The sequence below is a fragment of the Laetiporus sulphureus genome (assembly GCF_001632365.1).
Source record: "Laetiporus sulphureus 93-53 unplaced genomic scaffold LAESUscaffold_2, whole genome shotgun sequence".
Classification (NCBI taxonomy): domain Eukaryota; kingdom Fungi; phylum Basidiomycota; class Agaricomycetes; order Polyporales; family Laetiporaceae; genus Laetiporus; species Laetiporus sulphureus.
Window position 1 is genome coordinate 1,258,847 of NW_024468511.1, and position 16,283 is coordinate 1,275,129.

General features: G+C 50.5%; 6 protein-coding genes across 6 annotated transcripts; 2 read left to right on the forward strand and 4 right to left on the reverse strand.

Annotated features, from left to right (window-relative positions):
• Positions 1 to 341: 341 nt before the first annotated feature.
• Positions 342 to 2,726, reverse strand: LAESUDRAFT_641758 (uncharacterized protein; the record flags this gene model as incomplete). The annotated part of the gene is made up of 8 exons (XM_040903690.1): positions 342 to 452; positions 534 to 683; positions 737 to 1,190; positions 1,241 to 1,410; positions 1,466 to 2,011; positions 2,070 to 2,135; positions 2,189 to 2,359; positions 2,529 to 2,726. 8 exons carry the CDS (start codon positions 2,724 to 2,726, stop codon positions 342 to 344), a joined length of 1,866 nt encoding a protein of 621 aa, XP_040769840.1.
• Positions 2,727 to 3,017: 291 nt separating this feature from the next.
• Positions 3,018 to 4,309, forward strand: LAESUDRAFT_809034 (vacuolar ATP synthase 16 kDa proteolipid subunit). The gene is made up of 9 exons (XM_040914112.1): positions 3,018 to 3,088; positions 3,138 to 3,165; positions 3,231 to 3,243; positions 3,296 to 3,401; positions 3,456 to 3,495; positions 3,546 to 3,700; positions 3,760 to 3,799; positions 3,859 to 3,911; positions 3,970 to 4,309. Exons 1-9 carry the CDS (start codon positions 3,044 to 3,046, stop codon positions 3,979 to 3,981), a joined length of 492 nt encoding a protein of 163 aa, XP_040769841.1. The 5' UTR covers positions 3,018 to 3,043; the 3' UTR covers positions 3,982 to 4,309.
• Positions 4,310 to 4,384: 75 nt separating this feature from the next.
• LAESUDRAFT_670544 (uncharacterized protein) lies at positions 4,385 to 7,684 on the forward strand. Its single transcript, XM_040905437.1, has 4 exons — positions 4,385 to 5,199; positions 5,253 to 6,257; positions 6,314 to 6,430; positions 6,480 to 7,684. Exons 1-4 carry the CDS (start codon positions 4,456 to 4,458, stop codon positions 7,365 to 7,367), a joined length of 2,754 nt encoding a protein of 917 aa, XP_040769842.1. The 5' UTR covers positions 4,385 to 4,455; the 3' UTR covers positions 7,368 to 7,684.
• Positions 7,685 to 7,774: 90 nt separating this feature from the next.
• On the reverse strand, positions 7,775 to 9,307 carry LAESUDRAFT_720171 (NAD-P-binding protein). Its single transcript, XM_040907770.1, has 7 exons — positions 9,041 to 9,307; positions 8,821 to 8,992; positions 8,670 to 8,767; positions 8,517 to 8,618; positions 8,354 to 8,464; positions 8,207 to 8,300; positions 7,775 to 8,126 (listed from the first exon to the last, which is right to left on the reverse strand). Exons 1-7 carry the CDS (start codon positions 9,232 to 9,234, stop codon positions 7,932 to 7,934), a joined length of 966 nt encoding a protein of 321 aa, XP_040769843.1. The 5' UTR covers positions 9,235 to 9,307; the 3' UTR covers positions 7,775 to 7,931.
• A 1,631-nt stretch (positions 9,308 to 10,938) lies between these two features.
• LAESUDRAFT_754689 (uncharacterized protein) lies at positions 10,939 to 14,272 on the reverse strand (the record flags this gene model as incomplete). Its single annotated transcript, XM_040911920.1, has 11 exons — positions 10,939 to 11,216; positions 11,278 to 11,393; positions 11,448 to 12,061; positions 12,111 to 12,371; positions 12,429 to 12,488; positions 12,543 to 13,001; positions 13,060 to 13,165; positions 13,234 to 13,400; positions 13,455 to 13,701; positions 13,753 to 13,979; positions 14,045 to 14,272. 11 exons carry the CDS (start codon positions 14,270 to 14,272, stop codon positions 10,939 to 10,941), a joined length of 2,763 nt encoding a protein of 920 aa, XP_040769844.1.
• Positions 14,273 to 14,380: 108 nt separating this feature from the next.
• LAESUDRAFT_754690 (uncharacterized protein) lies at positions 14,381 to 14,730 on the reverse strand (the record flags this gene model as incomplete). The annotated part of the gene is made up of 2 exons (XM_040911921.1): positions 14,381 to 14,608; positions 14,665 to 14,730. The coding sequence occupies 2 exons, from the start codon at positions 14,728 to 14,730 to the stop codon at positions 14,381 to 14,383; spliced, it is 294 nt and encodes a 97-aa protein (XP_040769845.1).
• Positions 14,731 to 16,283: the final 1,553 nt, after the last annotated feature.

A 16,283-nucleotide genomic window follows, 5' to 3' on the forward strand; every position in this document is an offset into this window, starting at 1 on the left:
CGATCCGTTATGTATCACTTATTCGACTTGCATCATGCTATAGCGCTGCGTGCATCGAATGGGAATGGTCTGAGGATCTCACCAAGAACAGTGCAGAGTAACATCATCTTCGTTCGCATCGCTCTGATCGAAATTGCAACTCACGAAAGCCGAACATCCAACACATCTCGCTCCAACCGCTTGCCTCTTCCGGCAACAGAGCATCAACAGTAATATGACATCGTGGCCCGATCTTATACATCTTAGCAGGGAATAGCTGATACTACGCAAACGCACCTGCCCCGACCTCAGAGGCTACCCGCGCCATTCAAGAATCACTCCTCCAACAGGAACTGGATGTGTTAGTCGACTAGCATTCGCTCCGTGTGGAGGCCTTCGCCGTACGCCATGCTCTCGAAGATGATTTGTCTCCAAATGCTAACGGTGAACTCAACCGCTTCTTCCTCCAGAACCTAGGTTTGAAGAAAAGCTCAGCAATGTCCAGCAACGACTCGGCGTAAGGTGTGAAATCAATGGCAGCAATGAGAACGCACCGGCTCAAGCCCCTCCACGAGCTTCTGTGGGCCTTTGTGGTCTTTCAAGTGCTCAAGGACGAACATCACCACATCATCATCTTCGAGCTCGCCCAGATACTTGGTCATCTGTCGCTTTACGAGCGGTTCCAGTTTGCGATCAATCATAGTCTGTCCACATTGTCAGCTTCGCAGTTCACTGACAAGCATAATAGCCCACATACGTCAGTCAAACCATCCCAACGGACCTTTGACTTGAATAGCGTCTCCTTATCGCGCGGCACAGACTCTCTGATCATTTTTAGCCGCTCTTTGGCCTTCTCACCGCCTTCAGCCAAGTCGAGTTTTGGGAAAGACACCTTCCTCTTGCGTATACCCTCTTCCTCCTCTTCCTCCTGCCCAAATTCAATAGCCTTCTTCTCTGTAGGAGCCTCTATCTTGGGCACGGTGGCGACAGTAAGTGAAACGTTGAGCTTAACAGGAGCTCCATCATCAAGTAACATGCCGGCCTTCCGCTGCTCTTCCTGAAGTGCCTGCATCTCGTCCATCTGGCGAGCGAGGAATGCCTCGGACTCGCGACGCAGGTTCTCTGCCTCCTTCTCTTCATAGACACGCGACTCGTCATCAGCCTCCTGCTCTGCAGTTAGCCTTCGTGCACGCAGGCTACGCCACCGAGGCCTGCATTTCTCGTTATTACAAGGATACCAGCATGTAACAGTGAATCTCACCTATCCGTGTAGAACAGTTCATCACTCTCGTCGTCATCCCAAATTGCCAGGCGCGATCGCATCTCCACGCGATCACGCTCCTCTGCCTCTTTGGTGGCTCGATCTCGGAGGATTGCACGTTCCAAGGCCTGGATACGAGCACGTTCTCGGGGCTCGTATCGCCGTTCACGCTACGGGCAACAGAATGAGCCAACAACATATACGCATTTTGAGCAAGAAGCTCACATCTCTGAAAGAATTCTCTTCGTCCTTCCGCCGTGCCTCTCTGCGCTCTGTCTCAAGCTCCTCATCCGTCTTCCCAATCCTGCTGGAACCCCTACTCTCTGGACCCGGGGACCCCATCTCCGACTCAGCCTTCACAAATCCCACAGGCTTGTTATACCCCTGAGCGCCCTTGCCGTATCCTTGTGTAGCTTTGGAAGCGCCCAAAGGTGAAGGAGATTCTTGCCCTGTCAGCTGTGGCTTCCCCCACTCTCGCTGCTTTGGGCCACTCGGAGCGCCCAGCACATTTGGCACGGCCTCGCGCACGTCGCGCATCTTCTCGCGTTCCCTTTTCGCTGCTCGCTCACGGAACTGTGCAATCTCGGTCATGACGAGACCGCGCTGCGTTTCAGGGAGATCGGCCTCTTGCAGATCATGCAAGTGAGGAGGTATAATGTACTTTTCCTTGTCAATAAGACCCTGGCTAGCTGCCTCCTGCGACTGTTTGTTGATGTCAGCAAGGAGCTCATCAACTTTTGCCTTCGCGTGGCACAACCTCTCTTCATCCGCCTAGTAGGCAGTTAAAATTTACACCGTTTAGACATATCATCACGCAATAACCACGTACATTTGTAGTCATCTTTTGCGCCTGGTAGGCATCCAGAAACATTCTCGTCTTCTCATCGGCCTTCACCTATTCACCCGACGTAGGTTTGTCGTGCAACAAGGGACATTGTACGGACTTACCAGCAGCTTCTTGTTCATGCATCCGTCTTCCAATGCAGGTAACTCTACACCATTGAGCAACGCCATAGCTCGCAACGCACCATCAGGATCCTGGAATTCCGCGAATCCGAATCCTTGAGGCTTATTCGCCGGTGTGATCAGACGCTTGAACGACGAAATCGGGCCACATGCCTGAAGTTCATGTCAGCACCGCGAAGTCTTTGAGAGATCATGAGCTACCGGACACCGGCTGCTCAGAGGCTCCATAAATCCTTCACAACAACTCGTGAAGTATAAAGCAGAGCCCGCGCGCCGTCTCCTTGCGCGAACAGCAGAACGCGAGTAATATGGTAGAACTTACCATCAACAATTGGTTCAAGAACGCATCGGTGATTCCACCCGATATCGACCCAATGAACAATGTAGTGGATCTCGGCTGAGGCGGTATAAATTGTTGATGATGAAGCATGTGCTGCTGCTGTGCAAGAGCCGAGATTGAGGGACCCTGGCCATATGAAGGCATAGGTGGACGAAGACCAAGTCCTAACCGATTTGGCATGGGCTGCATGGTTGACTTTTCCCTTGTATGAATGAGTACAGAAAGTACGTGGTATTGAGTGTCTTCAAATGTGTGTGCTGCGTCAAGTCACGATAGCGTAGCCGAAGAAAGCAGCAGGATGATATGAAAGCGTGCTCGTCGTTGCCTGGAAAGAGCAGCCACAGCTGCCGCCAGCGGAGCTCAAGCGGAGTCTCGGAGTCTGCCGGCTTGGTCCTCGCCCGGCGTCAGCGTCGACATCGTCGTCCTCAACCTGGTCGAACGCCCGACACCCTCTCCTCATTCCTGTGTTGTTTCCACGGAAGATATCGTTCGAAAACATGTCTGACTTCTGCCCGGTCTACGCCCCCTTCTTTGGTGCTATGGTGAGTCAGCATATGGTCGTGTCATTGGCCATACTGATGCGCGTTTCAGGGCTGTACTTCTGCTATCGTCTTCACTTGTGAGGGATCATACATACTATCAACGAACGTTCAGCGAATTTCTGACATGGTAATTGAAATGTAGGCATAGGTGCCAGGTGCGTTCAAGCGTGACTCGGTAGTGTACGCGAGACTGAGCGTGGACAACAGTTATGGAACGGCGAAGTCAGGAGTCGGCATCTCTGCCATGTCGGTTCTCCGGCCTGACCTTATGATGAAGTGTGTTATCCCCGTTATCATGGCTGGTATCATTGCTGTGAGTACCTTCAGCCCGGTGATCCTGTGAAGCTGTACCTTGACACGGCCCCAGATCTACGGTCTCGTCGTCTCGGTGTTGATCTCTTCAGACCGTGAGTAGAGTTCAAGATCCTGTTACCATAACCAGCTGAATAGCATCTAGTCGCAATGCAAATGTCGCTCTTCCAGGGTTTCGTGCAGCTCGGTGCTGGTTTATCCGTCGGTCTTGCTGGTCTCGCGGCTGGTTTCGCCATTGGCATCGTTGGTGACGCCGGTGTACGGGGAACTGCGCAGCAGCCGCGTCTATTCGTCGGCATGGTACGTATCATGAACAATCTAGTCTCTCACTGTTGTTCTGACATACTGTTGTGATGTAGATTCTCATACTGATTTTCGCTGAAGTGCTGGGTCTCTACGGTAAGACGGACTTAATTGATTGCGCTATTTTCACAATGCTTACCCCGGGACGTCATTAGGACTTATCGTTGCACTTATCATGAACTCGAAAGCCGCAGATGCAGCCGGTTTTGTATGTGGTTCACCCCCCCTCCATATAAACGGAATGCTGAGCGGATCTAACATTGTAGTGCACTGCATAAGCTGGTTTCGAAGGCAAGGCCAGAGAAAACGGGCGAAGCTAAGAGTATCTCGTACAAGGAGCTCACAGCGGACCAGCTCACCCTTCCCTTGCCAAATCTTGTATCCACACGCCTCACGACTGCATCCATAACTATGTGCGATGTGCATACCCGTTGTTTTTCTGCACCTACGGCAATTCGTTGCTTCTGGGTCCCATATGTCAACGGGCATGGCTTCTAGTAGAGAGCCACATTTATATCGACCAGGGATTTGTAGATTCTGCGCAAACATACACAGCCTCTGGCCGGGGCAGCAATCAATATTTGCAATGCACCTGAGCATCCACGCACGTTTAAACGTTTTTGAAATTGAGCTACTTTGCATGGTAAATTGTTTTGACGCTATAAGCTATTAGTAGACCACCCCCAACGCAATGTGTGCAGTGCACCGCATCGACCGTTGGTTTTCTACCACTCAACCGCTGACTCGCGGCTATGCTACGCTGCTCGCTGTTGCCTGCGTCCCTCCTTGCGCTCCTGTTTGCATTCCCGGCTTTTGCAGTGCCGTCTTCTCCCAATGACCAGTTTCGTGCAATTGCCCTGAAGGTCGTGAAGGAACCTGAACCTCCAGTGTGCTGTTTGAACCCGCTGGAACCCGTGGGGCCTCCGACAGAAGAGGATGTGCTGCTCTCATTTGATGACTGGAAAGCTAGGAGGATGGGAGAGCCGAAGGACTCAAGTGCACGGCTACCGGGTGGCGAGAGTGCAACCATCTCTGTTGCTCATGGTCCAACACAGCTTGCAGACTCCACAGTGGTGGCTGGCCAACCACACGGTATAGTCTCAAATGGTTCTCAACAAGAAATGACAGATACCAACCAGCAGGAGGAACGACTGTCTCCCCACTTCCGTATACCCATCGTCGACCGCTTTAATTATGCCGCTACGGACTGCTCTGCGCGAGTACACACCGCTCACCGCTCAGCAAAGTCCCCTTCGTCCATTTTATCGTCGAAAAAGGACAGGTACATGCTCAGCCCGTGCGCAGAGGAGAAACAGTTCGTCGTGGTCGAGCTTTGTGATGACATCATGATTGACACCGTGCAGCTCGCCAACTTTGAGTTTTTCAGTGGCGTGTTCAAGGACTTCACGGTGAGTGTTGCCAAGACGTATACGACGGATGAGGAGGGATGGATCGATGCGGGCACGTACCGCGCAGAGAACACCCGCGGGGTGCAAGTGCGTCGTTGCTTTCTCCTCGGTCTGCTAGTGTCCAACTCAACTGTATATAGTCCTTCCACCCTCCTCCGGCATTGCGGGACTTCTATCGCTTCATCCGCATAGACTTTCTCTCGCATTATGGCAACGAATATTACTGTCCGCTGTCCCTTTTCCGGGTGTACGGCCTCACACATCTCGAACAGTGGAAATGGGATGAGTGGGAAGCGCAGAGCCATGCAAGGCATGCTGCTGAGGAGGCTAGTGCATCTATGGAGATGGCTGTGGCGCCTCCGCAAATTGCCCACGCAGCGGTTGTCGAGCCTGTCCTGCCACCCAAAGTAGCAGAGAAGGCACAGTCGTCCACCACAGCACAGGCTACGCAGACGCCGTATGCATCTGCCACAGTCACGCCAGCTGAGGTCACCTCGAGCAACGTTTTCGCTCCCTCTCCTAGTCCTTCCATCTCGGAGGCCGCAAAGACAGTGCGAGGATCCACCAGTGAGGAACCTGACCAAGAAAGTACCCTTTCCTACTACATTGAAATCAACACGGCCTCTTCACGCGCACATGAAGCGGCAACAGCAGACTCCCCTGCAGAAACGACCTCTGACGACAATAACTTATCTTCCAAGATTGATATACCACTTGATGAAGAAAATCATTCTTCTGCAAATACCTTGTACAACACAACAGGTCTTTCTACGGCTACTCAACTCTTTCCCAGCCCCGTCCCGTCCATGGATCAAGCAAATCCATCCTCCGTGCAAGATTCTAGCGACACAATCAAAGTATCATCTGAATCACCTCCCATGACATCATCCATCCGTCTGACGACGTCCTCTTCAAACTCTGTCGTGTCTCCCTCGATTGTATCAGCCAGCCTTGCACAACCATTCTCTCCGCCAGCACCGCAAGTCCCGACAGGCGGCGAGTCAATCTATCGGACGATCATGAACCGGCTCACCGCGCTCGAGGGCAATACTACTCTCTATGCGAGATATGTCGAGGAGCAGACCGCCGGCATGCGAGAGATCTTGAGGCGTCTTGGCGAGGATGTCGGGCGGCTGGAGGGTATCGTACGTCTCATCGAGGTGTCCTTATACGATTGCAAATGACGAGCCATATTTGATAGGGCAAGGCTCAAGCGCAGATGTACCAGCGGTCAATATCTGAGTTCGATAGACACAGACGGCGGTTGGAGCTCGAGCACCGGGAGCTACTCTCCCGAGTGAACCGCCTCACCGACGAGGTACGAGTAATACAACGTAGCACCAATATTTTCTGAATTCTTCCCGTAGGTCGTGCTCGAAAAGCGGCTGGGTATCGCACAGCTGTGCCTTCTGCTTGCAATCATGGTCTTTATCACGTTGACACGTGGCTCCCGAGGCGAGCTCCACCGGATACCTGCCCTCGGGCGGCCACTCAATATGCGGGACTGGGGCAGGCGGACGCTGAGCTTGAGCCTCAGTGGGGACTGGGTGAGCAAGTTCCGGAGCCCCAGCCCGACGGTCAAGTCGGTAGCTCAGTCCACCAATCATCCTCCAGAGAAGAAGCCAAGTGCGATGTTCGCTAATGACCAGAAGTGCGTGAAAACTCACAACGCGGGATCAGTCCACGTCGAGTTTCCCTCGCAGGAGGTGCAGGTCCCTGAGTCTCCTTCGCCTCTGCGCCACCGCCGCAAGTTGCACCCACGCCCACACACGCCATCGTCATTGCGAGTGTCCACAGGCCGTCATCAAAATCTGCACATGTACACACGCCCGACGCCCTTCAACGCCATGACAAGGCCGTTGCTCACACGCTCCAGCTCCGGAGGCGTAGATCTCACCGGGCCAGTGCCACGATCGGCGAAACGGTGGGCTCGAAGCGCACATCTGCACGAGGTGAAGAGCGCAGGGCCGGTTTTGAGTGCAAGGCGCGAGGCGGGCGATCTTAAGCCTCTCATGCCCGTCGACGTGTTCAGTGCCCCGGCCGGGCCCATGCACTCAAAGGCAAAGGGTAAGGTGCGGTCGCGGGATGCAGATGCTCGCTACGCGTTGTCGCCGCTGCGATTCTCGAGTTCACGCGAGCTGCCAGGGGGATGCGTGCGGAGCGAGTCGTCGACAGAGGGCGGCGCGAGCGAGGGAGAAGGCGAGGGCGAGGGCGAGGGCGAGGGCTGGATGGATATGGACTCTGACTCAGAATAATTGGATGCGGGGCATGACCGTGAACAGACAGCGAACTGATGATTTTGATCTTTCCTGTACGCTTCTTGACGCAGTGCTCTCTCGGATTCCCATCTTTCCCGAGACTTTTCGAGACAGATCTCCTTCGTTGGTTTCATTCGTGATCGCTAGAAGAAGTATGGGTATTTCTTCATTCCTTGCAGACTCCAAATCCACAAAGGTTACACAAATTCGAACTGTAGTGTCTCGCCGCTCGACACTCAGTGGCTGCGGGTTCGATTGACAAAAGCATATTGTAAGAATTTAACAATCCGAGATGCTTAGTCTTGGATGATAGCAAAAAGAGCAATCTCTATGATTCATCAAAGGATGAATGCTGCTTGTCGAGGGGCCGCTTACTTCACGAAGATCCAGTAGACAATTTTTCGTGACGTCCCGACAAGCAAGTCTTTTGAACGAATCACACTACATGTAGTGTCCATACAAAGCATATTTCTTCAAGGCGACAGCAGCATCTGAAGCGCCTCAGATCTAGGAGTACACATCAGATTTCTTTCTTCTTCACCGTTTGCCACTGTGTGGCATCTACTCCAACTGCGCAAGACCCTCGCGAAGGTATTCTTCAAAGAGCGCCTTGTAATCTTTGTGCCATCTGCTGAGCGCGGGGCGGCCCTCGACGATGTCGCCGGTAGACCAGAGGATGCGCAGCTGGTCGACCTCCCGACGCGTCTCGTTGTCCGGCACGAGGACATAGAACTTGCCCTGGCGCACTTTGTCGAGCTGGTGTCGGGCAAGATGTCAGAGTTGTGCACGAGTACGAGACAGAAATGGCGCTTCTATATCGAAGCGATCTTGCGCACCATGTAGAGCACCGTCTCCTGCGCGGTCCAAGCGCCGGCAGGCTTCTCTGCAGCCTCAGCGGCACCTGTCATGCCGGTCCATGTCCATCCGGGGCTGTACGTACGGAACGGTCAGCAGATGCACGGATAGGCACATCTCGTACGTACACGAACAGATGGGCGGTCAGGTTTGCGTGCGGATGATTACGCAGTTCGTGCGCTAGACTTTCCGTCATGGACTTGACAGCGGCCTTGGACGCATTGTAGGCTGCGTTGCCCCTGGAAAGCACATGAGTGGGAGATGGGGCGGTGTGGGGCAAAGCGTACGCACGGAGGATTGGTGATGCCCTGCTTGGAGCCAGTGTTAATGACCATGCCAGGGTTCTCCTGGTATATCATGGATGGCACGAACGTCTGCTGGACGTTGAGCACGCTGGAAAGGCGTTAGCGGGAGGTACAAACAACAGTCTCCGGACGGACGCACCCAAACACATTGACGTCGAAAATCTTGTGCCAGACATCAAGACCCTCCCAGGACGTTCCCCGTGGGCCGATGCCGGCGTTGTTCATGAGAACACCGACCTGCGCATCGTCAGAAGCCAGCAGCGCCGGCGCGTGCGCGGCAGCTAGCTCACCTCACCCCAGGCCTCGTAGACTTTGTCACGAAGGCGAACGACCTCGTCGAGCTTGCTCACGTCGGTCGGGACGACGAGCACGTTCGTCTCGCCGATGATCTTCGCAACCTCGTCTCCAGTCTCGCGCAACTGCTTCTCGTTGACGTCCGCGACGGCGATCTTCAAACCGATCCTGCAATTTGTGTAGCGATAGCTATTGGTGAGTCCGGGAGATGCTCACTTTGCGAGTTCGACTGCAGCAGCTCGCCCTATCCCACTGCCAGCGCCGGTGATTACGGCGACCCTGCCGGGATGAATGACCGGGTGGACGTCTCGATCCGTGGGCGACATTGGGGTATCGAGTGCAAAAGACGATGTCGGGCGAAGTGGAGAGGGGCGACGGCTAGAGCCGTTGACGCTGAGACTGCGAGTCATTATATTGTCCTAAGTGCTCGTCCAGAAGATTCAAAAGGATAAGACAGTGGAAACAGCGTAGAGGGGGAGCGGGAGGAGGTTGGAAGACAAGGACTCCCACCCAGATATAATGCGATCAATTGGAGCCATGCTTCGGAGAGCCAACGCTGCGCACACCGCAGACATGAAGCGATTTGCGCATGTGGCAAATGCTTAGCAAATGTCGACAGGTTTTTTGCCTTTGTGATCTCAATTTGCTACGGTTCCGTCCCACATTCCGTATTAAGTATTTGCATATAATATGTTGGAGGCAGAAATTTAATATCATATATTTAAGAAATGACACCATTTTCAAACTCACCAAATACATTTAGAATTTGAGTGCTGTTGAATGTAATCATACATTTTTGAATTTCAAACTATGACATGTATAAAATATCCAGTAGCAGATGAAGGTGTGATTATGCCTACATTCTACTTCCCTACTGAAGTCATTCTAGCCAAGATTACTAGAATGAAAGTCATTCACCGTAATTACACCTTCATCTGCTACTGGATATTTTATACATGTCATAGTTTGAAATTCAAAAATGTATGATTACATTCAACAGCGCTCAAATTCTAAATGTATTTGATGAGTTTGAAAATGGTGTCATTTCTTAAAATATATGATTTTAAATTTCTGCCTCTAACATATTATTATGCAAATACTTAATATGGAATGTGGGAAGGAACTGTAGCAAATTGAGATCACAAAGGCAAAAAACCTGTCGACATTTGCTATGCATTTGCCACATGCGCAAATTGCTTCATGTCTGCAGTGTATAGAGACAGTCAAGTAAGGAACAGTGCCGACTGAAGCGCCCAGTCAACAATACGGTCACATGCTCAATGCAGCACAAGGCCTAGACGTCCGGGGCTTCGCGCTGCGCACGTTCCTTTCACGGTGGTGAGAGGTGGCTGCAATGAGATACCGTGGCCTGAGATCAATCAAATATCATATAACAATTCTCATTCTCAGATTGACAGAAATGAGCAATCAATACTGTGCAATTGTGGCATCAGATGGCGCCTACTAGTAGTGCAGCAGTCCTCCAATATACAACCAATCAGATTGCCAGGGACATTTATAGATATGAATGTTGAGATTCCCTCTGCCCATGCTGCTCTGACTCAAAGCAATTGCTCCGTATATACCATGCAAGTCAGCTCACATTCACTAGCGACTGCCAAGCATTTACCCTTCCTCTATGCCACCACACCCATGGATCTTGAACCGCAACCACCATCTCCTTCCGCTAGCGCCAGGGGCTCGCCCTCCTCGTCAACGGAACTCGTGCACACAGACTTCACTCCCAAACTTACATTAGCTGTACGACAGGCCTTGCAGCCATGCATCAGCAAAAAGCGCACACCAATATATTGTATTGGGTGAAATTGTAACCGTAAACGAGATGGCTTAGACTTAACAAGGCTTACAATCAATTGCATTGCCGAGCAATTACATACAATGAAGGTGATCGATTTTATTTAGTCATCGGAAGGTATGAGGCATTGTATGCGAATGCAGATCATTGCCGACATTTTGAGTCAATCCATTCACAATATAATACGAGACATACATGCCGCTGTTAGAATTTAATTCAATGAATGAAAGCAGCCTGCCAGGATCTTACGGTGCCGCTCACTGAAGTTGCGCATATGAATCACATCCTAATGAGTACATCACAACATGGCAAAACCGTAAGCCGCATACAAATCCTCTATGTCGCCATCCTCCCCATCCTCGAGGCCGAGATCCTCCTGCTCAGGCTCGTTTTCCCACTGCGTCGCTTCTCCTACTACATCTTCAGGTTCGGGATTGGTCGCTCCATATCCATAGTCGTCTTCTTCATCACAAATACTACCCTCATCCAACTCCCACTCTTCCTCATTCTCTGCTTTGCTGTGGCGATCACCATCTTCCTCGTCTTCACTCGGTGTTGTACTCCATGGTGGCTCTACTATTTCAGTGCAATGAGCATCATGATTCATCTTCGGCAACCAAGTTAGCAGCTAACTCACCTGTCAATCCATGCTTTAGTGCCACAGCAAGCTCCAAGTCGGAGGGCGCAGGTGCAACACCTTTATGTCCGACACCTCCTCCGAGATGTCGCATAAACATGTCACGATCAACATGTCTAGATTGTATAGAGTGTCAATCAGTTCATAGAATATATAAATGAAGTACGCACATGTTGACATAGTAATTCACGTAATCCATATCTTTGCAGCTTGGTTGCCATACCAAAGACTTGGGTAGAAGGCTGTCTGTCTTGCCATATGCAAATGCCGGAATAAGATGAGCGCCGTGCAACACCTCATTTGGGTCGACGAAGCCGAACGGCATGGCTTCATGATGATGTACGAAACCAACACGAGGAAGGCGGTGATGGGAAAGGCCCAGTGCATCAGGATCCACCCCAAGCCATCGCACCCATAAGACATCCATTCGCTGAGGCCGAAATGACGTCGAGTGGATGCCTCTGTGAATAACATCAAAATGAAATATGCCGACGACTTGAGCATACCAATATGGATGTCTGTCTGGACTACCATCTTCCCTCTCATCATCATCCTCATGTGCCAAGAGCATGATGAAGGGGTGAGTACGTGGGTTGATCGAGTCCTGTGCGCGTCGAATGTCATATGTAGTATAGTTCACGTGCAAGACCTTGTAAAAATGTATGCGATCGCTTTCAAAGCGCAGCACGTCATGCTCGACCACTGTGAAGGCATTCTCATCCCCATCGTAGGGACGACCGGTGAGACGTGAGAGTAGATGGTCCTTGAGGTGCGGTAGGAAATCCTAAACGCTTATTAATATATATGTGACAAAAAATCAGCGTAGTACATACCTTAAATACAGGATCATCCCTGTTTGCTCGAAGCCATCGCCCGATATCTTTACCGTAAGGCGCACGCTTTGACATATGATATTTGTCTTCTGGTGGCGTGTAGAATGGCAGTGAATCTGTCATAGAGAAATTCAAAGTTGCCGCACCACTGAGGATTGGCTCGCCTGCACTCGTGAGCCCTGGAGCTGGAGTTCCTATGCCACTACCATCCACAAGTCCTGCATCCATAGCCTGAATAGTACAGTTGCGATCAAGAAAGCGCTGACGAATTTGGCGAAGAATGCGTGAGCGTCGCTCCTGTTTGGCGATTTGACTGACATGGCCATTTTTATTGGTGCGCACATAAAATCCCTTGACACGTCTATGCTCAAGCTCACCCTAGTGTCGCATATCAGTCACATTAATAACACTGTCGTAGTGGCACAGACTCACAGTTTGCGTTGTGTAGTTATCGGTAGTGCCATATGACTTAATCGCTTCTACATAGTCTATGAGAGCGTGCCATTTATACGTTTTGAGATTCAGTCGCTTGATATTGCGTGCCACAGGTGCACCTGTGCTCACTTCCTTCACCTTGCCTTTCGTCGCTGGCTGAGACTTTGTCGTTGATGTGTGATGACCATCCCTAGTTCGCTTGACAGCAGTTCGGCGTCCCCTCGCGGCCTCCTCCTTTGGAAGTTCCAGAGTGATGTAATCTTCACATGTTTCGTGCAAAAATTGACATGCAGCGCGACAAAGTGATGTTGTTACTTGCTCAAAAATATTGATTGTTCTGGTCGTATGAAGCCTCAATTTGGCAAGCGCATGCCAAGTGGCGAGGTAGAAGACAAGATCCATAACAATGTCATGGTGTGGAGCAGGGAGAAGGAGGTCGAGCACTGGCATTATGCACTGCCATAAAGCAAATGGTCTGTTAATTTCAAGCGCATAAGATAGTGAGTATTCATACCTGAAGAATATCCTCATAATCCCTGGCAGCCAGTTTCTTCATTGCTGAGACATTAACGTCAAAGCGGCGAATTGTATCTCGGCCAAACGTTGGAACTTTGCGAAACCTAGATTTAGAAATACAAGTTATGAGCGAGTATATAGAAAGTGATATAAAGATTACGCGCAAACGTACCACTTGTTGAACGTCTGAATGCGATCATGGCCTTCGGCATACAAAATTCGAAGCAGGTGCGTGAAGATGGCTTTCCATACACCAAGCTCAAACTCATGCATAAGATCTGGCACAAGCATCGCATAATGGTTGAAACCGAAGCTGGCGAGCCTGTCCGAAAATGCGCTCTGAAAAATGAAACTAAGGCATTCAAATATGACAAGTCTGACAAATTGACGTACCCGTGTCGTAACCAAAGATTTTGGATTCAAGAGGTGGGAGATCGTCTTGCTATTTAATGCTATACCCTTCTGGAACACCCATGCTCTAGTGCGCTCGATGATGCCATGCATGCTTGAGTTATCAGTGCGAGCGTGAGCACGGCGGTGCATTTCCACTTCAGAGCCCATCTGAGCAATATCGTTCTTCAGGATGAGGCAGCGAGGGCAGGGACACCGTGCCAGATAACGGATACATGCAATTAAAACTCTGCATGCATGCATGTCAGTGTGTTTTTAGTGCTACCAGGTGAGAACTCACTTTTCAGGGTAGTCGGCTGAATATGTAAAGAATCGTGGAAACAGATGACGTAGAATGCCATCGCCACATCGTAGAAGGATGCCGTGTTCGTATGCATGCATGAACTCTGGATCAAGGATAAGCGTCCATATTTTATGAAATAGTTCACGTTTGCAGAACCGAAGTACATCCGCGGTGGCAGCAGTGTCGTAGAGCTTCTGATAAACATCTTGAATGATATGTGGCAGCTGGAAAACAATTATGGTCAGTTTTGCAGTATAGTGAATGCGATATCATAGCTACATTTACGTACGGAAGGAATATATGCCAGATGGTTGGCCATGAACGCATTTGGTTTTGCTCGTACATATTTTGAAATAAAGCCAAAGAATGCATAGATGGGCCATAACGCAGCAGAGCCGAACTGCGCCAGGTGAGTAGAATCGGACCACAGCATGATAGGAACAATGGCGATCTCGACGTCTTCAGGATCATCAGGATTGCGTGACTGTGCCAGAATCTTCTTGTATTCGTCCAGCATTGCATCTGAGTTATAGAGCTCTGAATATATGCGAATATCTTCATGTTCGTTGTCAGATTCTTTGGAGTTGGTGTGATCGGATTGTCGCCAGAAGGATTTGAAAGGGATTCAGTTGTGCGATTTAGCTTCTGGATCTTCACACGTCGTCTTGATGATTTGTAGAAGATTGCGCAGATATATGCCAGATACCTTGAAATGAGGGCATTGCTCTTCAGAGTCAAACTGTGTCTGTTCCTTCGGCAAAGGTATCTCAACAGTCTCCTCACGCCAGCCATCAGCATCCAAGAATGGCCTGCTTGCTTCGGCGTCATCAAGGTTATCAAGATGTTTCCACTCCTGAGTAATAGAGACATCAGAAGCGCCTCAGGGTCAAAATCGGGTGCAAGAATAACATCGTCGACAAGGCGTTTGATTTCAGCGAGAGACTTGAGATTGGAGCCTGAGTGTGCCCAATCCATGATTCGAAAAACTGAGACATTCAGAAATGGATAGACAACATTATCTTTGACCTTGTGAAGCATGGCGCAGGCCTGCTTGGTTGCAGTATATTCAAAAACACGAAGAGAATGGCCAGAAGGTACAGAGTGTGTCCGTTGAAGAGTTGGCATGTCAGAAGCATCATCTAGAGTAGGAGTGTCTTGGACAATGGTCTTTGGCTTAATGAGATATCTGCGGAACATCCCAAAGTGATCCGGCTGCGTCTCATAGAGGTTGAGTGTCGATTCATCGGAATCAATGGCATTATCGGGGGCAGTATGAAGACTCTGAGAAGAATGAGATGGTTGAGGGCTCGGAGTTCTGCATGGAGACTGGGGAATGTGGAGGGAAAGGCCTTCAGATGTCGTGGACAAGTAATCTTGTAGAGCCTTTGGCATCCATCGCTTGCGACCACTCCTGCCGATGGAATACTGTTCTGTATGCAATCCCGAGGGACCAGCCTGATTCTCAGATGTGTTCGAAGGTATATTATGGGTGTAAGTGCTCTATGACATAGCGAGATTGGCATAGTTAAGATACCAAGTCAGTGAAATCGAACATATTTGCGCACCTCATTCAATAAGCTTCACAACTCTTCCCTCTCTGCTACTATATCCTGCCCACCATCTATGCATGCCAGCTTAGCTGCTACACACCCTTGTGCACCATCCTGACGCTTTTTGACAGATGTGGCAAAACCTGTGCCTCGTTTGAGGCAGCGTGAAGCATGAACCTTTACAGCATGCTGAGTTGCGAAGTCACGTCCACAGTCAGAGCATCGAACCATAACCCAGAGATTTATAAGCAGCAGCAGAAATATGGCCGATCGCATAGTCACACTTGAGACGGGGACATAGAGTAATGTGAGACTCGCTGCGCCAGCTGACGCAGCTGTGGCGTAGTTGCACGTTCATCACGTGAGCGCTTCAGATAAGAAGCCCACTGCTATTGCACGATGAAACCTCAGCCTCTTGCTTGCCAACGCTCACCATCTGCTTTCACGTACCTTTCGTTTACTTTGCTTTTCACTCTATTGGATCTTATGGCGAAGAAAGGTGACGGCGGGACTTCTGGCGGTCACGGAGCTCGGGTCGTAAGCGAAATAGCGACCACTTAGGCAGCACATGCAGCGGCAACTCCATACCTTCTCGCATTCTGTCGTCAGGTTCAAGTGGCACCGCAACTCGGCCACAACCTCGACCGGCATATACACAGCAAGGGCGCGACTCTCAGCAATATTCAGATGAAGAGCACAACTGCCCACCTTGCAAGCGAGCTAGAATGTACGTCTAACAGCATCGATATCACGAAATTAAATATCCATTGCCACTCACATACACCAGGCGACGCATAAATGTTATACCAGACAGTGACTCGGAATCAACGTGTGAACAAGAAGAAGTGGCAGGAGCTCATTCGCGTGACAGAACAACAAGCTCTTCACGAGCAATGGGTTGCCATCATGGGCGAAGCAGTACAGTCGAGGATCAGCAAGTGGAAGAGATAGAGGATGAAGATGATTCGCAGCTCACTG